This window comes from Tachyglossus aculeatus, chromosome 17 (assembly GCF_015852505.1).
Source record: "Tachyglossus aculeatus isolate mTacAcu1 chromosome 17, mTacAcu1.pri, whole genome shotgun sequence".
NCBI lineage: Eukaryota > Metazoa > Chordata > Mammalia > Monotremata > Tachyglossidae > Tachyglossus > Tachyglossus aculeatus.
The window spans coordinates 48,500,314-48,518,680 of record NC_052082.1 but is presented as its reverse complement, the minus strand read 5'-3'; the positions used below and the strand labels follow the sequence as shown (position 1 = coordinate 48,518,680).

The following is an 18,367-nucleotide window of genomic DNA, read 5'->3' as shown; positions in this document are numbered from 1 at the left end:
CCATCTTGGCCCCTTCGCCCCGTCACGTGACGCGGCCCTCCATTTTCCTCAGCTCCGCCTCCCCGTCGCCCCTCCTTCCCCTCAGCGCCTCCTTCATTCATTCAGTCCGCTTTATTGAGCGCTTACTGTGTGGACTACCTCATTCATTCATTCAATCGTATTTATTCATCATCATCAATCGTATTTATTGAGCAGAGCACTGTACTAAGCGCTTGGGAAGTCCAAGTTGGCAACATCTAGAGACAGTCCCTACCCAACAGCGGGCTCACAGTCTAAAAGGGGGAGACAGAGAACAAAACCAAACATACTAACAAACTAAAATATTGAGCGCCCACTGTGTGCAGAGCACTGTACTAAGCGCTTGGGAAGTACAAGTTCATTCATTCAATCGTATTTATTGAGCGCTTCTTGTGCGCAGAACACTCTACTAAGCGCTTGGGAAGTACAAGTTGGCAACAGAGAGAGATGGTCCCTATTCATTCATTCCCCACAGCACCTGTATATATGTATATATGTTTGTACATATTTATTACTCTATTTATTTATTTTACTTGAACATATCTATTCTATTTATTTTATTTTGTTAGTATGTTTGGTTTTGTTCTCTGACTTCCCCTTTTAGACTGCGAGCCCGCTGTTGGGTAGGGACCGTCTCTAGATGTTGCCAACTTGGACTTCCCAAGCGCTTAGTACAGTGCTCTGCACACAGGAAGCGCTCAATACGATTGATTGATTGATTCATTCATTCATTCAATTGTATTTATTGAGCACTTCCCAACAGCGGGCTCACAGTCTAGAAGGGGGAAACGGACAGCAAAACAAAACATATTAACCAAATAAAATAAAGAGAATAAATAGGTACAAGTAAAATAAATAGAGTAGTAGATATGTACAAACATATATCCATATATACAGGTGCCGAGGGGAGGGGAAGGAGGTAAGGCGGTGGGGGGGGGGGGGGATACAGAAGCGGAGGAGGGGGAGAGGAAGGAGGGGGCTCAGTCTGGGAATAATACTAATACTAGTAATACCACTAATACTAACAATACTAACGCTACTGATACTAAATACTGCTAATACTAATACTACTAATACAAACAATACCAACACTAATAATACCAACACTAATAATACTAATGCTACTAATAACAACACTAATACTAACAATACCAATACTACTAATACTACTACTACTAATGCTAATAATGCTAATACTAATAATACGAACACCACTAACACTAACAATACTAATACTAACAATACTAGTACTAATGATACTAATACTAATACTAATAGCATGAATAATACTAATACTAATAATACTAATACTAACACTAATAGCAATGCTAAGAATACCAGCACTAATAATACTAATACTAACACTACTAACAATACTAACACTACTAATGCAACCATCACTAACACTAACCATACTAACACTAGCACTAAAAATACTAATACTACTAGTACTAACAATACTAACACTACTAATACCACTAATACTAACACTAACCATACTAATACCAAAAATACTAATACTACCAATACTAACAATTCCAGTGCTCTGCACACAGTAAGTGCTCAATAAATACGATTGACTGTTTAATACTACTAATACTACCAATACTCATACCAACACCAATACTAGTAATACTAATACTCTAATACTAATACCGCTAAGACTACTAATACTCCAATACTAATACTAGTAATACTAATACTAACAATACTAATGGTAGCAATACAACTACTACTAATACCACTAACACTAATACTAATACTACTAATACTAATACCACTAACACTAACCATGCTAAAACTAATAATACTAATACTACTAACACTAACACTAATAATACCAATACTACTAGCACTAACAATACTAAAACTAATACTACTAATACTACTAATACTAACACTACTAATACTAACACTACTAACACCAACAGTACAAATACTACCAATACAACTAATACTAATACTAACCATACTAATACTAACACTGAAAATACTAATACTACTAACACTAACAATACTAATACTACTAATACCACCAATCCTAATACTAACCATACTAACACTAATACCAAAAACACTAATACTACTAGCACTAACAATACCAACACTACTAATACTACCAATACTTATACTAATAATACCAATACCAGCAACACTAATACTCTAATACTAATACTGCTAAGACTACTAATACTCTAACACTAACACTAATAATACTAATACTAACAATACTAATGGCAGTAATACAACTACTACTAATACTACTAACACTAATACTAATACTAACACTAATACTAATACCACTAATACTAGAAACACTAATAACACTAATAGTACTAACACTTACAATACTAAAACTAATAATACTAATACTACTAATACTAATACCACTAATACTAATACTAATAACACTAATACCACTAACACTAACAATACTAAAACTAATAACACTAATACCACTAATACTAATAACACTAATACTACTAACACTAACAATACTAAAACTAATAATACTAATGCTACTAATACTAATACCACTAATACTACTAACACTTACAATACTAAAACTAATAATACTAATACTACTAATACTAATACCACTAATACTAATACTAATAACACTAATACCACTAACACTAACAATACTAAAACTAATAACACTAACACCACTAATACTAATAATACTAATACTACTAACACTTACAATACTAAAACTAATAATACTAATACTACTAATACTAATACCACTAATACTAATAACACTAATACCACTAACACTAACAATACTAAAACTAATAATACTAACACCACTAATACTAATAATACTAATACTACTAACACTTACAATACTAAAACTAATAATACTAATACTACTAATACTAATACCACTAATACTAACACTAATAACACTAACACCACTAACACTAACAATACTAAAACTAATAATACTAACACCACTAATACTAATAATACTAATACTACTAACACTAACAATAGTAAAACTAATAATACTAATACTACTAACACTAAAAATACTAAAACCAACAATACTAATACCAACAATACGAATACTAACAATACGAACAATACTAATACTAACACCACCAATACTGACAATACTGATACTAACAATACTAATACTAACAACACTAATACTGACAATACTACTACTGACAATACCACTACTACTACTACTACTACTACTACAACAACAACAATAGGAATGCACGAATGAGCGACGGCGGTTGGCCCCGCCCTGTCACGTGACCCCGGCCGGGCGCCTGCCTCCCTCCCTCCCTGCCTCCTCCTTCCCTCCCTCCCTCCCTCCTTCCCTCCGCCCGTCCCTCCCCGGAAGGACCACAGAGAGGAGGGCGGCCTGAGGCCCCCCCCCCCCCGGGGGGGCTAGAAGGGAGCGGGCGCGCGTTGCGCCTCGGGGCGGGGGCGGACTGCCGCCGGTCTGGGCCGGGCCATGGCGGGCTGCGTGGGCCGTCGGGCCTGGTCGTTGGGCAGCCGCTGGTGGTCACGGCTCCTCCCGGGCGTCCCGGAGCTGAGGCGCCTGGGAGCCAAGGGCCCGTCGCCCTGCCCCTTGGCCACCAAACCGACACACAGGCTTCTGTCGTCCAGGTGAGGCCTGGGGGGGGGGGTGGTGGTCGCACAGGGCACCCCCACACCACGTCCTCCTCCCTCCCCCTGAACCGCTTAGTCCAGTGCCCTGCACACACTAAGCGCTCAATAAGTACGACTGAACGAACGACCAGGCAGCCACACTCCGCGAAGCGCTGGGGGCCGTGCAAGTGAAGCAGCTTGCACCCCACCCCCACGTGGGAAGCACTGTGGCCCCCTGGAAAGAGCAGGAGCTTGGGGGGGGGGGTCAAAGGTCACGGCCCAGCTGGGTGACTTGGGGCAAATCAATTCATTCAATCGCATTTATTGAGCGCTGACTGTGTGCAGAGCACTGGACTAAGCGCTTGGGAAGCCCCAGTTGGCAACATCTAGAGACGGTCCCTACCCAACAGCGGGCCCGCAGTCTAGAAGTCGATAATAATAATAATGCCACTTTTTCGTTCATGCGGTCGTATTCGATAAATACGATTGAATGAATTGCAATCGTATTCAGTAAATACGATTGAATGAATGAATGAATTGAGCGCTTCCTGTGTGCAGAGCACCGGACTAAGCGCTTGGGAAGTCCAAGTTGGCAACATCTAGAGACGGTCCCCGCCCAACGGCGGGCCCACAGTCTAGAAGTCAATAATAATAATAATGCCACTTATTCATTCATTCATTCGATCGTATTCAATAAATACGATCGAATGAATGAATTGGTGCAGAGCACTGGACTAAACGCTTGGGAAGTCCAAGTTGGCAACATCTAGAGATGGTCCGTACCCAAGAGCGGGCTCACAGTCTAGAAGTCAATAATAATAATAATAATGCCACTTTTTCATTCATTCATTCAATCGTGTTCAATAAATACAATTGAATGAATGAATGAATTGAGCGCTTACTGTGTGCAGAGCACTGGACTAAGCGCTTGGGAAGTCCAAGTTGGCACCATCTAGAGATGGTCCCTACCCAACAGCAGGCTCACAGTCTAGAAGTCAATAATAATAATAATAATGCCATTTTTTCATTCATTCATTCATTCATTCAATCGTATTCAATAAATATGATTGAATGAATGAATTGAGCACTTACCGTGTGCAGAGCACTGGACTAAGCGCTTGGGAAGTACAAGTTGGCAACGTATAGAGACGCTCCCTATCCAACAGTGGGCTCACAGTCTAGAAGATCAATAGAGTAATAAATACGTACAAATATATATATATATATATATATATATATATATATACAGGTGCAGAGTCACACAGCCGACAAGTGGCGGAGCCGGGATTTGAACCCATGACCTGTGACTCCAAAGCCCGGGCTCTTTTTAGACTGTGAGCCCACTGTTGGGTAAGAACTGTCTCTATATGTTGCCAACTTGTACTTCCCAAGCGCTTAGTACAGTGCTCTGCACACAGTAAGCACTCAATAAATACGATTGATTGATTGATTTCCACTGAGCCACGTTGCTTTTTAAGCGCTTACTATGTGCCAAGCACTGTTCTAAGCACTGGGGGGATTACGGGGCGATCAGGTTACCCCACGGGGGGCTCACAGTCTTCATCTCCATCTTGAAGCACCTACTATGTGCCAAGCACTGTTCTAAGCGCCGGGGAGGTTACGGGGTGTTCAGGTTGTCCCACGGGGGGCTCACAGTCTTCATCCCCATTTGACAGATGAGGGAACTGAGGCTCAGAGAAGTGACTTGCCCAAAGTCACACAGCTGGCATTTGGCAGAGCCGGGATTTGAACCCACGACCTCCGACTCCAAAGCCTGGGCTCTTTTCCACTGAGCCACGCTGCTTCTCTAACTTCTCTGTGCCTCAGTTACCACATCTGGAAAATGGGGATGAAGACTGTGAGCCCTCCGTGGGACAACCTGATCACCTTGTAACCTCCCCAGCGCTTAGAACAGTGCTTGGCACAGAGTAAGCACTTAGTAAATGCCATCATTATTATTATTACGTGGGGCTCCCAGCCTCCATCCCCATTTGATGGACGAGGAAGCTGAGGCCCAGGGAAGCGAAGCGACTTGCCCGAGGTCATAATAATGATGATAATGGTGTTTGTGAAGCGCTTATTATGTGCCAAGCACTGTTCTAAGCGCTGGGGGAGACGCAGGGGCATCAGGTTGGCCCACGTGGGGCTCTCAGCCTCCATCCCCATTTGACAGATGAGGGAACTGAGGCACAGAGAAGGGAAGCGACTTGCCCAAGGTAATAATGATAACAGCGGTGTTTGTGAAGCGCTTACTATGTGCCAAGCACTGTTCTAAGCACTGGCATAGCTACGGAGTAATCAGGTTGGCCCGCGTGGGGTTCCCAGCCTTAATCCCCATTTGACAGATGAGGGAACTGAGGCCCAGAGGAGTGGTATTTGTAAAGCGCTTACTATGTGCCAAGCACTGTTCTAAGCACTGGGGGGGTACAAGATAGGTTGTCCCATGTGGGGCCCCTAGCCTTAATCCCCATTTGACGGTCGAGGGAACTGAGGCACAGAGAAGGAAAGCGACTTGCCCAAGGTGATAATAATAATAATAGTGGTATTTATGAAGCGCATATTATGTGCAAAGAGAGTGGGAAGGATTCGGAGCAACCCATGCACACAGTAAGCGCTCAATAAATACGACTGAATGAATGAAAAGTGGCTCAAGTTCAAGGCCCCCTTCCAAGTCCTTCGTAGCCAGGAGGTTTCAGAACATCGGTCACGCGGTCACCGGAGAAACGGCACTGACCAGTCCTATTTATAGAGCGCTTAGTGTGTGTGGAGCACTGTATTAAGCGCTCGGGAGAGTACAGGATAACAGACGCGTTCCCGACTTACAACGAGGTTATGGTCTAGAGGAGGAGACGGACATCAGTAATAAATAAATTACAGATAGGTACCGTGGGGCTGGGAGGGAGGATAATAATGATGGCATTTGTTAAGCGCTTACTATGTGCGAAGCACTGTTCTAAGCACTGGAGGGGGTACAAGATGATCAGGTTGTCCCCCGTGGGGCTCACAGTCAATCCCCATTTTACAGATGAGGTAACTGAGGCTCAGAGAATCAATCAATCAATCAATCAATCGTATTTATTGAGCGCTTACTATGTGCAGAGCACTGTACTAAGCGCTTGGGAAGTACAAATTGGCAACACATAGAGACAGTCCCTACCCAACAGTGGGCTCATAGTCTAAAAGGGGGAGACAAAGAGAAGTTAAGTGACTTGCCCAAGGTCACACAGCAGACATGTGGCGGAGCCGGGATTCGAACCCATGACCTCTGACTCCAAAGCCCGGGCTCTTTCCACTGAGCCACGCTGGATGGATAAGGGGAGCGAGTCAGGGCGACGAAGAAGGGAGTGGGAGAGGAGGAAAGGGGGGCTTAGAGGAGGCACCTTGGGGGGGTCCCAGCAGCCCTGTTTAAGAAAGCGCCGCTTACCCCAGATGGGGACGGGGCCTAGGAAAGGTGACCCCAAAAATAGCTTGTCCCCCCCAAAAGACGTTGACATTACTGTGAAAAGGGTCCGGGGGGACCACTCGGGTTGGAACAAGAAATACCCCGTCAACCCAAGTGCCGTTTATCGCGTCAGGCTGCCCGGGTCCGGCCGCGCGGCTTGAAAATAGAGCCAGGGAGCGATGGTGGTTAATTTTATCAGCCGTTCGTATTTATCGAGCACTTACCGGGTGCAGAGCACTGCACTAAGCGCTTGGGAGAGGACGGTATCAATCAATCAATCGTATTTATTGAGCGCTTACTGGGTGCAGAGCACTGTACTAACAATGTACCGGCTCTATATCAATCCATCGTATTTATTGAGCGCTTACTGTGTGCAGAGCACTGTGCTAAGCGCTTGGGAAGTCCAAGTTGGCAACATATAGAGACGGTCCCTACCCAACAGTGGGCTCACAGTGTAGACTACAGAGATAGGACGTGAGCCAGGGTTCGACGGCGGGACAGGCGAGAGCGAGGCACAGTTGGCAGCGGAGGAGTGGAGTGTGCAGGCGGGGGTGAAGAAGGAGAGAAGGGAGGTGAAATAAAAGGGGGCAAGGGGATGGAGAGCTTTGAAGGCAATAGTGAGCTATATCAATCAATCAATCAATCAATCAATCGTATTTATTGAGCGCTTACTATGTGCAGAGCACTGTACTAAGCGCTTGGGAAGTACAAATTGGCATCACATAGAGACAGTCCCTACCCAACAGTGGGTATAGCAACAGCTATATGTTGCCAGCTTGTACTTCCCAAGCTCTTAGTACGGTGCCCTGCACGCAGTAAGCGCTCAATAAACACGAATAAATTCCCCGCTACGACGAGCTTAATTCTAGCCCTTTCCTCTGTCCCCGGTTGAAAGCAGCAAGGCGCTTACCCCTACTCTCTGGGGAAAGCTCGGCTTGCCGTCACGGAGGCTGGTGAGGAAAAGCCATCGCTGGACCGCCCGGGGATTCTCCCGCCCACTGCCACCCCCCGAGAAACTGAGGAGCGCGAGTTCTTTTTCTCCAATTCAGAAACCGACCGGAGGGCAAGGTGCTGGAGACCGTCGGCGTGTTCGAGGTGCCAAAGCAGAGCGGGAAATATGAAACGGGTCAGGTGAGTGCCGGCAGTCGGGGCTGGGTTCAAGGCCCTACCGAGAGCTCACCTCCTCCAGGAGGCCTTCCCAGACTGAGCCCCTTCCTTCCTCTCCCCCTCGTCCCCCTCTCCATCCCCCCCATCTTACCTCCTTCCCTTCCCCACAGCACCTGTATATATGTTTGTACATATTTATTACTCTATTTATTTTACTTGTACGTATCTATTCTATTTATTTTATTTTGTTAGTATGTTTGGTTTTGTTCTCTGTCTCCCCCTTTTAGACTGTGAGCCCACTGTTGGGTAGGGACTGTCTCTATGTGTTGCCAATTTGTACTTCCCAAAGCGCTTAGTACAGTGCTCTGCACATAGTAAGTGCTCAATAAATACGATTGATTGATTGATTGATTGATTGATGATGATGGTGATGGGTTCCCGGGAGGGCAAGAAGGCTGCCGGTAGTAGCCGCAGAAGTAAATCAATCAATCAATCAATCAATCGTTTTTCGTGAGCACTTACCGAGTGCAGAGCACTCTACCAAGCGCTTGGGCGAGGACAGTGTAATGGACACATTTCCTGCCCACAACAAGCTAATAAAGATATTTATCGTGTGCTCAACGCTTGGGAAAATACGACGAGAGCACGTGATACGCGACTGCCTCCGAGGAGCTGCCACTCCGACGGGCGAGCGGATTTACAACTCGGCTAATCAGAACCCAGAAATTGACGGTGCTTGTCGTCCTCGTGGGTCACCCAGCTGGACGCCCTGCCCGGGGAAGGAGCAGAGTGGTGGGCTTTACCGCTTGGCATTTGATAACGCCCCGGAGTTGGCTAAATAGACCCGGGGGTTCACGCGGTCCAATCTGCCTGCTGCTCAAAGCCCAGCGCCCGCTCTTAATTCTCGTCCACCAAAGGCCTGAGCGGGGGAACAGGCTTATTGTGACTGTAAGCTCGCTGTGGGCGGGAAATGTCCGTCTAGTATACTCTCCCGAGAGCTCACTCCAGTGCTTTGCACGCAGTAAGCGCTCAATAAATACGATTGAATGGATGATTGTCGAGGCCTGCAGGGAAAAGGTGCCAATATGAATGAGCCCCCTCACTGCCTTCTAGGCTGGCGTAATCCCGATCCGTTGCCTTTCCGTCACAGGAACCTAGTAACCTTGGTGTTTATTAAACGGTTTCTATAGGCCTAACACTTCGCAAAGTGTAGAAATCGATCCAAGGTCATCAGCTCGGTCGCCGTAGTAACCCTGAAACGGTTTCTATAGGCCCAACACTTCGCAAAGTGTAGAAATCGATCCAAGGTAATCAGATCGGTCGCCGTAGTAACCCTGAAATGGTTTATATAGGCCTAACACTTCGCAAGGTGTAGAAATCGATACAAGGTAATCAGATATCGGTCGCCGTTCTCTTCCCCCTAGGTTTACAATCTCCTTAATATCTCTCCCCTCCCCACCCCACCTTTCTTTTAAATTAAGAATATTTGTTACCCCGCAATAGCAGACCCTGGTGTGACCTCAACCAGTTCTTGCTGCGGTTAAGGGAAGCAGCATGGCCTAGCTTGGGAGCAGGAGGACGTGGGTTCGAATCCGCTCCTTGTCTACCCGGTGGCCTTGAGCGAGTCACTTCTCTGTGCCTCAGTTCCCTCATCTGGAAAATGGGGATGAAGACTGTGAGCCCCCCGGGGGACAACCCGATCACCTTGTATCCTCCCCAGCGCTTAGAACAGTGCTTTGCTTAGAGCAAATACCAACATCATTATTATCATTATCTGTAAAATGGGAATTAAGACTTTGAGCCCAGGGCCTCTGTCCAACCCGGTTATCTAGTATCTACCCCAGCACTTAGTACAGTGCCTGGCACATAGTAAGCACTTAATAAATAGCATAAAAAACAATACTATTAAGGAAACAAAAAGTGGAACAAAAAAGACCCCACCGGTTAAGCTCCCTCATGGTCTGCTGCCGTCTCTGTCTTGGCTGCCCATTAGACCGTAAGCTCGTTGTGGGCAGGGGATTTGTCTACCGACTCTGTTCTGTTGTATTCTCCAAAGCGCTTAGTACAGTGCTCTACTCTCAGTAGGAGCGCAAGAAATACGATCGATTGATTCGCCGCCCGTGTCAGCCAGCCGTTTTCCACATTCCCGCTCAGTCCGTTCACCTCGCGAGTTGCCTAGGGAATGCATCCACCAACTCGCTTGGACTCTCCCAAGTGCTTAGCACAGTGTTTCGCACATAATAAGGGCTCAAGAAATGCCGTCGACGATGAGGGGGATCCCTTTAAGCCGCCACCACCGATTGCAGGGCTCCGGCAGGGAGGAGAGAAAGCTTTGTGCGTTAATTTGTTTTCCGTTGGCTTTTCATTTTCCGTCTTTCCCCATGTAGTCCGCGGGGGCGGGAGTGGTTGGTGGGCACAGCCTGGAGGGAAGGCGAGAATCCTCGCCCTGGCTATGGAAGACGGGATCTAATTGTGGGAAGGGAAGGGTGGGAGTAGCCGTGCCCGTTAAAAAGCACGTCAGAGAGGAAAATGCATCGGGAGGAGGGAATGGCGGCACCAAAGGAGCTGGTGGTTTGAGGTGATGAGGCAACTGAGGGAGGATAGAGTGTATATGTAGATTATATATACTATAATGATGTGCATATAATCATGCGTATATGTGCATATTATATATAATATAATGACTGTGAGCCCACTCTTCTATAATAATAATATAATAATAATAATAATGATGGCATTTATTAAGCGCTTACTATGTGCAAAGCACTGTTCTAAGCGCTGGGGAGGTTACAAGGTGATCAGGTTGTCCCACGGGGGGCTCACAGTCTTCATCCCCATTTGACAGATGAGGTAACTGAGGCCCAGAGAAGTGACGTGACTTGCCCCAAGTCACACAGCTGACAACTGGCAGAGCCGGGATTTGAACCCATGACCTCTGACTCCAAAGCCTGTGCTCTTTTCCACTGAGCCACGCTGCTTCTCTGGGAGCCCACTGTTGGGTAGGGACCGTCTCTCTATGTTGCCAACTTGGACTTCCCAAGCGCTTAGTACAGTACTCTGCACACAGTAAGCGCTCAATAAATACGATTGAATGAATGAATGTGCATATAAGTAATGATGTACATATAGCTATAATTCTACTTATTCTCGACGGTTTTGACACCCGTCTACATGTTTTGTTTTGTCGTCCGTCTCCCCCTTCTAGACTGTGAGCCCGTTGTCGGGTTCGGACCATCCCTATATGTTGCCGACTTGTACTTCCCAAGCGCTTAGTCCAGTGCTCTGCGCACAGTAAGCGCTCAGTAAATGCGATTGAATGAATGAATGAATGCGGGGGAGGAACCCAGCCCCCTCCCGGGCCGCGGGTGCCCCTCTGACGCTTCGGCCCCGGGACCCCCGGAAGGGTCAAGGTGACCCCTCGCCCCCCGACCCTCTTCCTTCCCCTCGCAGCTCTTCCTTCACAGCGTGTTCGGATACCGGGGCGTCATCCTGTTCCCTTGGCAAGCCAGGCTGTACGACCGGGACGTGGCGTCCGCGGCCCCGGAAAAGTAAGCTTCCCCGCCTCGTCCGTTTCTGGAGAGCTCCTTCGGGGAGCAGGGTCAGTCCAGCCCGGCCGGGAGGCTTGGGCCAGGGCAGAATCGCGGGCCCTGGGGGCAGAAACTAATTGCAAATCTCCCGGCAAACCGTACTGCACCAGAGCGTTCAGTTGGTAGCCACACACGCCAGAGACCCGACTGCCGTGGGGCGGAGGGCCAACGAAACAACAAACCCGACCGCTCCCCGCGAGTCCCTTGGCCAGGAACGTGTCTGTTGGTGGTTACATCACACTCTCCAAAGCGCTCTGTACAGTGCTCTGCACACCGTAAGCGCTCCGTAAATAGGATGGAGTGAAGGAAGGACCCCCCGAAGGGGCCCCCCAGCTCCAGCGTCCCGGCTCCTGAGCCGTCACCCCATCACCCGCCGAGTCGTTCTTAGCGTCCGACTGGCCTCAGGCCCGGGCGAATCATCATCATCATCATCAATCGTATTTATTGAGCGCTTACTGTGTGCAGAGCACTGTACTAAGCGCTTGGGAAGTACAAATTGGCAACATATAGAGACAGTCCCTACCCAACAGTGGGCTCACAGTCTAAAAGGGGGGGCTCACAGTCTAAAAGGGGATTCCATTCCGTCTGTCTTAGGTCCGTGAGTTTTCAGGGAGCCCGGGCCACGGGAGAGACCGGGGCTTCGGGAGACTGTCCCTGCAGTTTTGGGAGACTGTCTCCTCAAGAGCTGAGGATTGGGCATTTGGCCGTGTAGAGCCGGGGGAAAGCCAGAGAAACTCCTATTGGGTCCTGTCGAGGGAAGGAATAATAAATAATAATGGAATTTATTAAGCGCTTACTATGTGCAGAGCACTGTTCTAAGCGCATTTAGGGCCGCGGGCCAGTGGGCCAGAAGGCGAATGCTCATTCTCTTTGCTCCCACATCCCTAGAATATAAAGTTATATTAATGCCTGTCTCAACATCTAGACTCTAAACTTGTTGTGGGCAGGGAATGTGTCTGCTTATTGTTATATTGTACTCTCCCAGGAGCCTACTACAGTGCTCTGCACACAGTCAGCGCTCAGTAAATATGACTGACTGACTGACTAGGGTCTGATCTGTCTCTGGGCTGGCTCCGGCAATTCAGGAACCTCCCGGATGGCCCAATCTGGCTCTGCCCCGTCCAGTCCCTGAGGACCCCAGGAAAGTCCTTTTGGCTCTTGGACCTCCCGGGCATTGGGTTCCTCGGGCCGGTGGCCGGAGAAGGGGGCCGGCAATGGAGTGCAGACCGCTGTCTGCCTCTCTCGTGTCTCTTTTGGGTCGGGGTCCCTGAACCCAAGAGCTCTGACCCCCCACGGCCCCAGCCACAGGCAGAGGATCGGGCCTGGGGCTCCCTTCTCACTCCAGCAAGGAGATAAAGAAGGTCCTGTTCGTTGGGGTTGGATGGCTTCAATCTGGTGGAAGCCCAGGCAGCATCTTAATAATAATAACGGCATTTGTTAAGCGCTTACTATGCGCAAAGCACTGTTCTTAAGCGCCGGGGGGATACAAGGCGATGAGGTTGTCCCACATGGGGCTCACAGTTTTAATCCCCATTTTACAGATGAGGTAACTAGAAGTTAAGTGACTTGCCTTACATGTTAAGCAGACGTGGCGGAGCCTGGATTCGAGCCCACGACCTCCGACTCCAAAGCCCGGGCTCTTTCCACTGAGCCACGCTGCTTCTCATCTTGCGATGGAGCCAGCCTCCAGGGCGGTGGCAGGGGGGCCGGGGGGGAGAGGGAGATACTGCTTTTCTCCTCTTCTCCCCGGATGGGAGTCAGGACCGGTACGCTGGCCTCTGCCTCTTCCCCACAGAACGGAGAACCCAGCCGGCCACGGCTCCAAAGAGGTCAAAGGCAAAACCCACACGTACTACCAAGTGCTGATTGATGCCCGGGACTGTCCGTATATAGTAAGTGATAGAGGGCAGAGGGGGCCCAGGGCTTCCCCAGCTCGTGACTGGGTGAGCGGGGAGGGAGGAAAGTGGGGCTTCTCCTCACCTCTGCAAGCAGCCAGTCTCTGGGAGAAGCCGAGGGTCCGTGGCAGGACGGGGGCCGCTCCCCAGCCGTGGGCACGGGCAGGCGACGGAGTTCCCCGAGCGAGTCCCCTTCTGTCCCAGTCTCAGAGGTCTCAGACGGAAGCGGTGACGTTTTTAGCCAACCACGATGACAGCCGGGCCCTCTACGCCATACCAGGTGAGGGGCTGGGGGCCGGGGGGCTGTGCAGCAGGGTCCCTGGGGGTGGGGAATGATGGGGCGTGGAGGCGGGGTTGGCCGGAGCAGGATCCCTCCACCGGGCCGTGGTGGGAGGGGAGGGGCGGATTTTCGCCCGGGGTGCGTCAGCTAACGATCCCACTCGGAATCTACTTCCCGAGGGGCCTCTGGCCCCTGAAGCCTTGGGCATGTTAGGGCTTTCCCTCCTCCTCCTGCTCAGAACATCTCGGATGGGGAGAAGAGCCTCCCCGGATCTCTCGCTCGCTCTGCGGCCCCTCTCCTGGCCTTCCACCCGAAGATCTCAGTGGCCCTGAGATCTGGCCCCCCTCACCTCTCCCCAGGACTCGACTACGTCAGCCACGAGGACATCCTGCCGTACACCTCCACGGACCAGGTGCCCATCCAGCACGAGCTCTTTGAGCGGTTTCTCCTCTTCGACCAGGCGAAAGGTGCCCGCCGCAGCCCAGGGGCCCTATCCTAAGACGGGGGGGCGTCCGCCTCGAGAGCCCCCTCAGGCCTCTGGTCCCGGGCTCCCCACTCCAAACCCGAAACCACGCGATAAGGCCTGGTGGGAAAGGCTAGGGGCCCGAGGGGCGATGGGAAGAGCGGCGCTCGTTTCCCAGGAGAAGCCAGAGCGGGTCGTCTGGAGGCGGGCCCGTGTTGCCTCCGGATTCGCGATTTTTCCCTCCGCCCTCTCCCCCCTCAGCACCCCCTTTTGTGGCCCGGGACACCCTACGAGCCTGGCAGGAGAAGAACCACCCGTGGCTGGAGCTGTCAGACGTACACCGAGAGACCACGGAGAACATCCGCGTGACCGTCATCCCCTTCTACATGGGCATGCGGGTGCGTCTGGCTGTCGTCCCCCCGGCGGGAGGGCAGAGACAGTCGGGGGGAGAAATGGGCGGGCGGCAGGGACCTGAGTGGAAGGGAGAGGGGGACCGGGTGAATTTGGCAGGAACAGAACAGATGCGTTCCTTGCCCTCACGGTAGCCATAGTCCGCGAGTTTAAGAAGCACCCGCAAAGCGCGGTGCGTTGGATCGAGGGGAGTTCAGTGGGAGCCGCCCATCAGGACGTCTCACATTAACGCGGGAGGCCAGACGGAAGAATACGGGCAGACACATCCTTAGGCCGGGCGTAAATGTCATCATCATCAATCGTATTTATTGAGCGCTTACTGTGTGCAGAGCACTGTACTAAGCGCTTGGGAAATACAAATTGGCAACATATAGAGACAGTCCCTACGCAACAGTGGGCTCACAGTCTAAAAGGGGGAGACAAAACCAAACATACTACAAAATAAGGCTGGAGGCGGCCACTGGGCTGAGCGCCACGTCCCGCCCCGCCGAGAACGAACCACGGACGACGGGAGAGCCGGCCGCCCCGGGGCGTCCCGCGGGGTGGACAGGCTTTGCGGGAATCCTGAAGCGGAGCCGGCTAGCGTGGCGTAACCTCCCTGTGTTTTCCTTTCCAGGAAGCCCAGAATTCCCACGTCTATTGGGTGAGTCCCTCTTTCTGGAAGGTTGTCTCCTCCCCGGCTCTGGGGCTGCTGACTGGAAGCCCGACTGCGGGCGGGGAGCGGGTCTGTTTGTTGTTGTGTTGTACTTTCCCAAGCGCTTAGCACTGCGTTCTGCACACAGTAAGCGTGCAGTAGACACACAGCTGAATGAATGAATGGTCTGGGGGTGGAGGAGCGGGGAAAGGGAGAAGGGATGGTCAGTTTTCAGTGGGTGGGAGCCAGTGGGCTAGCCCGCTGCAGCTGACACTGCCTTGGCTTTGAATTTCGGAGGCCAAACTGTGGACTAATGCATTATTCCCAACGTGTACTTCCCAAGCGCTCTGCACCCCGTAAGCACTTAACGCGATTGAATGGATGAATAATTCCCGTCTTCCTGGCAGTGGCGCTACTGTATCCGCCTGGAGAACCTGGACAGCGACGTGGTACAGCTCCGGGAACGCCACTGGAGGATCTTCAGCTTGTCCGGCACCCTGGAGACGGTCCGGGGCCGGGGGGTGGTGGGCAGGGTGAGTGTGGTCCGCTTGACCCCCTTGGTGGGGAGATGGGGAGGGAAAGGGGGGCTCCCTCCCTGGGAGGGTCTCGGGGCCTCCGCCCTCACTGGCCCAGCGGCCTGCCCCTCCGTCGGCACTGGGGAGACGGGGGGCTGCGGAACCCGCAGACCGTTCATTCAGTCGTATTTATCGAGCGCTTACTGTGTGCAGAGCGCTGTACTGAGCGCTTGGGAAGTACAAGTTGGCAACGTAACCAGCCCCACAGGGCCTGGGGGGGGGAGGTAGAAGATCCCCGCCCTAGCCGGCGCGGAAACGGCACGCTCTAGAGGAAAGAGCAGAGGCCTCTGAGGACCTGGGTTCTAATCTCAGCCCTGCCACTTAATCGGCCGCGCAAGTCTGTGCCGGTCTCCTCGTCTGTAAAATGGCGATTCAAGCCCTGGTCTCCTTCCTCGTTAAACTGAGCCCCGTGTGAGACTGGGACTGGGTCTAACGGCATTATCTTGTACCTATCCCAGCCCTTAGCTCAGTGCTTGGCACAAAGAAGGTGCCTAGCAACACGACCATGATTATTATTATTATTACCATCATCATCAATCGTATTTGAGCGCTTACTGTGTGCAGAGCACTGTACTAAGCGCTTGGGAAGTACAAGTTGGTAACATATAGAGACAGTCCCTACCCAGCAGTGGGCTCACAGTCTAAAAGGGGGAGACAGAGATTATAAATATTACCATTATTGATGATAACGATGGCAGCAATGAAAGCTATGTCCGACAGCCCGGCGCGTTGCCTCCGTTGCAGGGCGCAAGGCTCTCGGGGTGGGGGCCCGACTGACCTAAGCCCTGCTCCCGTCTCCAGGAGCCCGTGTTGTCCAAAGAGCAGCCGGCCTTCCAGTACAGCAGCCACGTCTCCCTGCAGGCCTCCAGCGGACACATGTGGTGAGTGGGCTGGTTCCGGCCTCCTCCTCCTCCTCCCCGCGTCGCTTAGCTCTGCCCAGTCAGTCCAGACCCCCGGGCGGTGGGGGGGAGGCTGCCGGGCCCTTGGGGGTCCTAGAAGGCGGCGGGCTCCGTTCTGCCACCGCCTCCGGCTCCCTGGGAATCTCTCCGGATGCCCGTCCGAGGTCCCGGGCCCGTGAACAACCCCATCTCAGGGTCTTGGCCTCTTCTGAGCCCAGTTGGCCCCAGGGGCTAGGGTTTTCATTCCAACTTGGAGAGCAGTAGGTTTTTACTGAGCCCCTGCTGTGTGCTGTATTTATTTTTTGTTAGTATGTTTGGTTTTGTTCTCTGTCTCCCCCTTTTAGACTGTGAGCCCACTGTTGGGTAGGGACTGTCTCTATATGTTGCCAATTTGTACTTCCCAAGCGCTTAGTACAGTGCTCTGCACATAGTAAGAGCTCAATAAATACGATTGATGATGATGATGCAGAGCACTCCGCTTAGTCCAGTGCCCTGCACACAGTAAGCGCTCAATAAATAGGATTGAGTGAGGGAATACCAAGCGGCCGGGAGAGTTCGATCTTACCGAGGCAAGCCCTTCCCACGCGGCCACAGCCGGCGGTAGCATCCGAACGGAAGCGGGTGGGAAGCCCAGTTCAGGCTGGATTGGGGGGGGGGGGGGGGGGTCCTGCCCTCCCCTCCGTCCCTGAGCCGGCTCCTCTCTATCCGGCAGGGGCACGTTCCGCTTTGAGAGGCCCGACGGCTCCCATTTCGATGTCAGGATCCCCCCCTTCTCCCTGGAAAGCAATAAGGATGAGAAGACGCCGCCTTCCGGCCTTCACTGGTAAAAGGGCTGGAGCCGGACCTGCCCCGGGAACCAGCGCCGGGAAAGGGGTGCTCCGGACGGCGGCTCCTTTGGGCTCTCTTTCGGTTGTAGCCGCTTTGTCTAAAGAGACCACCCGCCCCGGGCGCTCCTCCGAGGCCAGCTCCCCCGGCTGGGCCCCGGGAAGTCTGCCCGGCCCACTGAAAGCCCAGCTCCGAAGTGGGCCTCGCAGGGGGAGACGGGAACGGGCCCTGCGGAAGCTCGGGGCCCCTCCCGCTGTCACCCCAAAAGTCATTCTGGAACAGGAGCCTCGCTCAATAAAACAGCGCACGCCCAGCCGCCAACTCTTTCTCCTGCTCTCTGGCCCCGGGCCAACGGGCGGGCACAGCCTGGGCCCCGTAGGAGAGAGGGGGAAGGCCGGCTGTGGTCCCGTCAACTCCAGGAGTTGAAGGGAGGGCGGGGGGTGGGAAGTCGACGGACCCCTTCCCTGCATAGCTTTCCCGGGGAAAGAGGAGCGGGCCCACGTCTGAGATTGCCGGAAGGGAAGCAGGCCTCGGGGCCTCGTCGGCCCCCAAGCCTCCCGTCCCTGGGCGGTCACACTCAGGAATTGGAGTCGCGGGACTCCCGGCCGGAACGGTGGCCACCCTG

General features: G+C 51.4%; 1 protein-coding gene across 1 annotated transcript; it reads left to right on the top strand.

Annotated features, from left to right (window-relative positions):
• The first annotated feature begins 3,483 nt into the window (after nt 1-3,483).
• On the top strand, nt 3,484-18,114 carry POLDIP2 (DNA polymerase delta interacting protein 2). Its single transcript, XM_038759139.1, has 11 exons — nt 3,484-3,642; nt 8,116-8,197; nt 11,624-11,721; nt 13,556-13,652; nt 13,860-13,935; nt 14,295-14,402; nt 14,660-14,796; nt 15,426-15,452; nt 15,851-15,976; nt 16,820-16,899; nt 17,630-18,114. The coding sequence occupies exons 1-11, from the start codon at nt 3,488-3,490 to the stop codon at nt 17,742-17,744; spliced, it is 1,101 nt and encodes a 366-aa protein (XP_038615067.1). The 5' UTR covers nt 3,484-3,487; the 3' UTR covers nt 17,745-18,114.
• Nucleotides 18,115-18,367: the final 253 nt, after the last annotated feature.